This window comes from Parambassis ranga, chromosome 17 (genome assembly GCF_900634625.1).
Source record: "Parambassis ranga chromosome 17, fParRan2.1, whole genome shotgun sequence".
NCBI lineage: Eukaryota > Metazoa > Chordata > Actinopteri > Ambassidae > Parambassis > Parambassis ranga.
Window position 1 is genome coordinate 14519903 of NC_041037.1, and position 8074 is coordinate 14527976.

Sequence of the window (8074 nt, forward strand, 5' to 3'; positions counted from 1 at the left end):
CACAGCGGTGACAGAAGACAGAGACAGCAGGCTGACGCTGAGGGCCTCTGTTCTCATGATGATTTCTTAGAAACAACATTAACTCTGAATAACACTTTGTCATGAATGGTGTGCAGGCATTTTCAATTCCGTTAGGAGTGTGTGTGGGGTGTGTGTGTGTGATTGTAAAAAGGGAAAAGAAGTTAAAGACGAAAAGATGGATGCCACTTTTAAGTGCGTTGATGCAGAGTTTTGCCACTAGGGAGCGTCAGGGACTGGGTAAAGTGCAAATCTCTGTCTCCCTATGTGTTTCTCTCTGGTTTTAATTTAACAGCAACAGGTACAGCCTTACAGCACTGACACTCCTGCTTATCTTTAGCCTGCTCAGTTAATGATTTAAGGTGATATTTAGTGAGATCATCCCACACACCCCTGTGTGTCCACCCTCATATAAACCTCACTGCTGTTTGCAGATTGGTTGCTTGGCTCTCTGCTGCTTTACATTGCAAATACACCCGTGTTTACATTTGCTCTTCACTGACAATGGTCACTATGGGTTACCTTGACTCACAACACAGGTAACCAATCAGAGCTCACAGGACGAGCGAGGGCTCAGAGCTCTCAGGAGAGAGAGAGAGAGAGAAAAAGAGGAAGTAAGAACTGACAAGGACTAAAGAGAGGGAACAAACTCCACTGATCACTGATCTTACATCTGTGTGACATGCTCTCTGGTGACTGGAGGTTTATAGAAGGAAACTGACCCCAGGTCTGTAGGCAGATGAAGGCTCTGAGTTTGTCAAAAGTAATGACAACAATTTCCGTTTGTCTCTTGGATCCTTCAGACAGCTGCTGCTCTGTCACACACAGACACAAGCTATAAACACAAGGTAAGCACACTTCTTATTCCACACTACACAACATGGTGAAGAAACAACAGAAAAAAAATACGAGTTTGTCAAAGTGTGTATGTTGCATGACATGTGCTGAAGGGAAAGTGAAAGTACTTCTCAGAGTGTACGTTTCTCAGCGTGACTGTGTGCATGATTTAAACACAACACCAGGAAACTTTTTTTTAAACAAATAACTTTTAAGATCATTTATTTTCTGTGACAGCTAAAGCACTCAAACATATGAACAGCAGGAAGGTTGTAAAAACAGAGCTGTGTCCACCTCCACTCTGCTCCACACACACACACACACAAACACACGCGCACACACACACACACACACCATATTTCACTGTGTTCATTTAACAAGGCACGGTTACCCCAAGCAACAAGAGGGGCTTATCAGCTGCTCCCGCACTTGCCATACTGTTATCAGCCTGGCCTAGTTCACACAAACACACACACACACACACACTGGCCCTTTCTGTCAAACACATTCATGCTCTTTCTACAGGCTCTGACTCTCTCTCTCTCTCTCTCTCTCTGACACACACGCAAACTGGGGAATGAATGTTATGGGGGCTTATCAGTGTCCTTAGGGGCCTGGCAGCCACTTCACAGGCTCAGATCCCAGTGTCGAGGCCACAGAGACAAACCTATGTGACCAGAGTACTGATGAACAAAAGGCTCTATACTGCTAGAGAGTCCTCTATAGAAGAAGCAGACTGCAGGGCACACTAACAATGAACATATATATATACACACACGGCACAATGGCAGGTGGCCGTGGCTGCCACTCAAAGGAAACCAAAGCGCCACACGTGCAGGTGCTCTGTGGGGCTTCAGAGCGTTCTACACAAAACAAAATGTGTCGCTGCAATCATTGGCACTATAATAAATATGGCGCCTTGCCATGCTGAACATCCAGATTTTCAGGTTAGGAAGTGGAAGTAGACCTTTATGTTTATTCAGATCCAGTGTATGGATGTGTATTTTAGTGTGTAAACATTGCCTTATGAAAGACTTGTGTTTCATAAATCATAGTTATTAAAGTAAAAGAAGGAAAATAGAAATGAACAGTAGAACTCCAAATGGTCCACATTATGTGGCTGATTAATGCATCAACTAAACATGGCACTGACTTACAAGTTACTAAACACCATCTGCCTATAGGATCACAGGGACAACAATCCACCCTTTTAATTAACTGGATGCATTGAATTCGGCTTTTGGCAAATGCTTGAGTTCCTGTTGGAACAGTTTCCATCCATCTTTTCTTCGTTTAGTGGGTCTTACAGCATAACAGCTCTACTCTGGCATTTGTCCCTATCATAATTCCACGGGGAGTGCTGCTTTCTGTCCCTAGTTGAACGTCCTTGATGGCATGGCACAGAAATCTGTCTATATACAAAAACACCTAATACATATTAAAACCAGTCCAGAGGCACCGTATGACCAAAAGTAAATGGACACCATGTGCAAGTTTAATGTGCTGTGTAGACCTAAAAATCTAGATGCTTTAGTCTACCAGATCTGCAGCTGGTGATTGTTTGCATTTTTGATTTTGTTCACAATTAATAATTCAGTATATTCTGACATTGGTGACAACTGGTGCAGCTTTATAGCACATAATGAGTTTTAATTTACACCCTAGAAGAAGAAACTGATTTAAAACAAAGAATACTGATCCTTTTTCTTTCAATTTATTGGGTGCACTAATCTCTATTTATGCATGATGAAAATGGACAAAAACAAACCCAAACGTGTCTGTGCTGACCTTAAACTCTCCCCTTGCCTTCAGGAGTACACTGTCCTCCGTTGCACTAGTGTAAAACCAAAAATCATTGAGTGCCAAATGACCGCAAACATCAGAGGAAGTTCAAAATGAGAAGGCCACTGCTGGCAGAGATGTTGGCAGTGGTTTGGCGCAAGAACTCAGGAAGCGGTGCCTCCTAACTGAGCTGTGCTTCCTGTGTGATAACTGACCCAAACATGTTGTGCTCCTACCTCCTGCACACAAAAACACACTCACATTCTCCCTCTCTTTGGCAACTGGAGTATAAAAACACACACAGGAACTGTGAAGCTACGGAGGCTTTTTCAACCAAAACTGAGGATTAATGGGATTAAAATTTAAAAGCCCGGCGATTAGAATTCATTCTGTGAGCAGCAGTTTGTTCACAGTGCAACGTCTATTGTGCACTAATGCTAAATGTTGGCGTGATATTCAGAACAAAGAGCCTGGAGGTAAGTGCAGGTGTGGCAACCATGTTTACAGCTTAAATTTGACACTTGTGAGGGGGCGGTAGCTGTACAACAGCATAGGAAGAGAATGGAAATCACCTGCATGTTACCTCTAACCTCAGAGGGATTAAACATGGAGGATGGTCAGCGCACTGCAGGAGAAAATAAAAACAATTAACAGTGCTGTAAGGAGCAAAAGACAAGAGAGGAGGGAGAGAAAAACAACGAAGGGGGAGGCGGGATAAGAGGGAGTGATGGAGGGGAGTTTGTAATTTTGTTCTGAAAGTCTGCTTCATGGTCTTTGGTCACGTTGTAAGGAATGTGCACATAGCATGGCCCTGAAACTATCAACGATGTGCAAAGACATGATGTTTCAACTTCAACACCAGCTGCCTCCCCTCCCCTCCCCTCCCCTCCCACCGCCACACACACACACATTGCAGTGCAAACGCTTCCTTCCTGTTGCTGGTTTAGCCCAGTTTAGAAGCAAGATAAGAGCAAAAGAACGAGACATGTGAAGGAGGGAGGCAAAATGTGGTGCTATTTTCTCTGCATCTCACATCACTGACCACATTTCTTGAGCTAACGGATATTTGATTAAATGTTTTAACAGTTCACCGCCTGATTTTTGCAGTCTGCAGGTGTGCCATCACTGTTTGTTTTAGCCTCTAACGGCTCTCCAGCGCCTCACCACATTTTCTCTCTCTGTTCTTCTCTGGCAGGTTCTGTCACAGACCACAGGACAGTTTAGCATCCCCCACTTCCTCATTGCGAGTCGAATGCAGAGCAAACGAACACCAGCTTCCTGTGACGCCTTTGTGGGTCTGGTCAACAAGTGTTTTCTCACATCACTCTTCCACCATTGAGCTGCATGGAAGGACATCGACTTCATAGCATCCAGGGGGAAGATCTCTGGTAGAGCTTCACTTTGTTGAGAGATCCACTCCAGGAGCTGCGTCTGTCTGGATTCAACAACACAAAAGAAAACTGTGATGCTATTTTCACCCATTTAGAGTCGTGTGTACGTTCAGGATATTCAGCCATCATGCTACAACAGTCAGAGCTTATCTTTGACTTTGCCAGTGACCACTTTAACATGTCACAGGTGAGTCAGAGCACAGAGCAGCGATGACCTTTCTGAGGAAATTACTCTAACCTGATTTCATCTCTCTTCCTTTCATTTTGTGTGTTGCAGCTGGGGGGTCACTCAGATAACCCTGCGGTGATTGTGGAGCAGGTTCCTCACTCACACCTGTTCTCATATACAGGCCTAGTGTGTGAACAGTCACCAACAGAGGAGGATCACCACCAGCTGCTCAAAGGTCAACACACACACACATGCACACACCACCTTTAAACTGTCAGATTTCATGACCACCTGCTGTCCGCTTCTCCATGCTAATTGTTATTTAACACAGTAACCTTTGTTCAGAGTTTTTTTAATCCTAATTGTTCTAAATTAAGTCATCCCAGGTGTCAATGTAAGCCCTGTACTGCACATGCGCAGTCGCCGGCCTCACACATGGACCACCCTCTCTGCAAACATTCAGGAAGTGAAGCAAAACATTCCTGTCTCTTTGCTGGGAGAGACAGTTCATGAATCATATTAGGATGTAGACGTGGTCAAATCGGGCTACAGCGCGCACGCTATAGCTTGTTTCTCATCGGTGCTGAGAATTCAAAGTAAGTTATATCCCTGTATCGAGTTGTGTTGTCGTCAGCATTGAGCAGCAGCTGAAGTGGAGCATGGCGAGGCTCGGTTAACTTAGCTAACGGTAGCAGCAGCATTCGCAGGTAGTTGTGGACGCTTTAGTTGACATTTACATCAGTTTATGTGGTAGCAGCCTACCTCCTGTGCTTATTTAGACGTGGGCGGTTGTTTCAACAGGCTGTGGGATGGTTTTATGGGCGGCGGCAGAAAGTTAGTCCACGACAAACCTCTGTTAGCTAGCAGATGTTTGTGTAGCTCACTGCTGGACAGCAAGCACACCTCACAAAAACACGCGCATCAGACATTACTCCGCTGTTTTAAAGTCATATTTGGCATAAAAATCTGGATGTAGACGGATGTATGCTGTTCAGACTAAGCGACTGTGTAGAGGTCACTACTTCACAGTCGTCTGTCCGTCAAATAAGAATGTTATTTACCTTTAATGTGAAGATTAATGAGTGACGCAAAAAAAAAACAGGTTAATGTTTGTCTAAGGCCAAGGTCAAATAACCAATGAGGGCTGCACTGGATCACTTAGACTGGTTTTAAAGGGTCAGTTAGTGAAGACTTGGAAAATAGATTTTCTCTGGTTCCAGTTGTTCTGTGTGTCCCCAGCTGTGCTCATTGCCATAGTAAACAGCTTCTGCTGCATAGGACACAAATGATGTAAAACTTAGACCAACACAGACAGTTATTGTCACCTTTACATTCATATTCACACATTGTGCGTTTTAGGAAAACCTGTTCCATCTTTTCTTTTGAAGGGGATCTTTACTGAAGCCCCTGTTGTAACATTGCTGCCCTTATCAGTCTGTTTAACACTGCAGACATATTCATTCAAACACTTATGTGTGATGTGTGTCATGTCATTGTGTTTATATTTATGAAAAAGAGAAAATGTTTAGATGCTGTCAGAGAAATGAAAAGGAGTGGATGTCCAAAAGGGGCTGTGGTCTAGCTTTGGTGTTGCCTCACTAATGTGAATAGTAGAGGTTAAAAAACCACAAGTCTGCTTTTCTACATCCCACAAGAGGAGAGAAAATGTTTTTGTAATTTTTTAGAAGTGTCCCCTTCAAGATGTGCTAAAACACCTCCTCCGAGCTCAGAATGTTTTTCTAAATGTTACTCCCTTCTCTGTGGTCTGCAGTGGAGCCATGTGAAAGCGGAGAGGAGGAGACCATGGAGACACTTGTTGCTGCTGACTCACTCCTCAACATGGACTGTGCTGATGCTCTCTCCCTGGAACAACACTACTGTAAGTGCTGGCACACCTCACAGAGTGAAGATGCACTTCAAACCCTGTCTGCTTTTTTAGATGTAGGACATGTTTGACTGTGAGATGTTATTTTTAGACCCGTGGTCACAGTAGTGTTATCTTTCATCACATCTTTTTATGCCCCCCCCCCCTGCAGCCCAGACCTTCTTAACATCGCTGGGTGATGTCATCACTACTCCCGTTACCCAGGTGACAGTGTCAAAGGGGGTTGTGGGAGTTGATCAGCCACAGTGGCATTCACTGCACACAAACAAGCCTGTGGCACAGCTGCAGTCTAAAAAAAGAGGTCAGTTCTATCAGCTCATCTGGGGATATTTGGGACATATTGATTATATTAAATATTTGTCAATCACTCGTGTTTTTTTTTTTTTTGTCCATGCAGGTAGAAAACCTCGACATCAGAGGGCAGAGTCTCCCACACCAGATATTACAGTAAAGAAGGACAAATACAACAAAGGTAAATAATACAATACATAATATAAATCTAAGAGTGTAGCTCACAAATTATTAGAAAATAAAGACTGGGGATTTAGGATTATATATTTCAGGATTATAAAGCATAATGTTATCTTCAACTAAACTTCAAAACTTACAGCAGGACTCTCTCACACCTTGTAATGACTGTAAATCCAGCGTCATGGTTCTCACTGCAGTTATTTGGCCCGAGTGATTTCTCTTCGTCTTTCCTTTTCCTATCATGTTTTCCTGTCTTTGTGCTTCAGGAGGAAACACACTTTACCTGTGGCAATTCCTGATGGAGTTGCTGCAGGACAGACAAGTCTGTCCTCGCTACATTAAGTGGACCAATCCCCAAGCAGGGATCTTCAAGCTGGTTAACTCAAAAGCAGTGGCCAGGCTCTGGGGCAAACACAAGAATAAACCAGATATGAATTATGAGACAATGGGAAGAGCACTCAGGTACACAAATGATCTATCACAAATATCTGTCAACCTTTTGCCACTTATTAGTCATCATGAGTACACAACCTCGATTACTGTACTTAATTCTAACTCAATGCGAGGCATTGTTTTTATTCCTCATCCATTCTGTATCCATGCAGGTACTACTACCAAAGAGGCATACTGAATAAGGTCGAAGGCCAGCGCCTTGTCTACCAGTTCACTTCTTTGCCCAAAGACATGATTTATATCACAGATGGAGATGGCACCAAAGAAGAAGAAGATGACATCAACAGCGACAATGAGGGAGGTGTGAGTGACGACTCCGGCAGTACAATATCATCGAGTGATCAGTCGGTGGAGGAGGAAGATTGTCACCCACCACAGAAGAAAATGTCATTCGTCTCTGTTCGAGCCCCGGCCACACAACGGAGCAGGTCCGCCCCGCGGCCCTCAGCCCAACGTGATACAGTCCTCCGACCAGCCAACAACAGTTTGATCCAGGAGCAACATTTGCCTATTGTGTCTGCAGAGATGCTGCGGACACTCCAGAACCTGCAGAAAGTCCAGTCTCTACAACCTGCCGGCCATGCCTCAGTCTTCAAAACCGCTCAGCTGCTGGGGAGCCTGTGTGAGCGACAGGCTGCTGCAGCTGAAGTGGCTGTAGACAGAAATGGTGCTCCGACACCTGATGAAATGTCACATCCAGGACAGAAACCTCCAGAGCTGGTACCTCTAAGTAGTTCTGACCAATAGAAGTCACCCCTAAACACATACACCCTTACACTCCGTTGACTCAGGACCAATTTACAGAGCTGCACTTTGGTATGGCAGTGTCTACACATGATTATGTGAGTAAAAATAGAAGCGTTGATCTATTTTAAAAAAGGTCACCAAATGAAAACCAAGGTGATTCTAGATCAATTCTTCCTTATAACAACTGCATCAGCAGGAACCACAATCTGACATCAGTTCACCTGATCAGTAAAGGCAGACTATAAAACCTTATGCCCCTTACTTCAGCCTGTAGCCCTTAATTATACAAGACACCAAAGACAGACATGCACTGGAATCCAC

At 44.1% G+C, this 8074-nt stretch overlaps 1 protein-coding gene across 3 annotated transcripts; it reads left to right on the forward strand.

The window, feature by feature from the left end:
- Positions 1-623: 623 nt before the first annotated feature.
- On the forward strand, positions 624-7986 carry LOC114450154 (ETS-related transcription factor Elf-1-like). 3 transcript variants are annotated; one of them, XM_028428116.1, is made up of 9 exons: positions 651-745; positions 822-866; positions 3833-4215; positions 4306-4432; positions 5969-6076; positions 6234-6383; positions 6480-6554; positions 6820-7015; positions 7159-7986. In XM_028428116.1, exons 3-9 carry the CDS (start codon positions 4156-4158, stop codon positions 7751-7753), a joined length of 1311 nt encoding a protein of 436 aa, XP_028283917.1. In that variant the 5' UTR covers positions 651-745; positions 822-866; positions 3833-4155; the 3' UTR covers positions 7754-7986. The 3 variants fall into 3 exon arrangements, with proteins under 3 accessions (XP_028283916.1, XP_028283917.1, XP_028283918.1); XM_028428115.1 differs by having other exon boundaries at positions 624-866; XM_028428117.1 differs by lacking the exons at positions 651-745; positions 822-866; positions 3833-4215; positions 4306-4432 and adding an exon at positions 4625-4793.
- The last annotated feature ends 88 nt before the right edge of the window (positions 7987-8074 follow it).

Bases quoted from the DNA above. Each gene is read 5' to 3' on its own strand.
- LOC114450154 (XM_028428115.1), top strand. From the start codon at position 4,156: ATGCTACAACAGTCAGAGCTTATCTTTGACTTTGCCAGTGACCACTTT. The intron at 4,433-5,968 runs GTCAACACACAC...TGTGGTCTGCAG, and splicing joins TCACCACCAGCTGCTCAAAG to TGGAGCCATGTGAAAGCGGA. The intron at 7,016-7,158 runs GTACACAAATGA...GTATCCATGCAG, and splicing joins ACAATGGGAAGAGCACTCAG to GTACTACTACCAAAGAGGCA.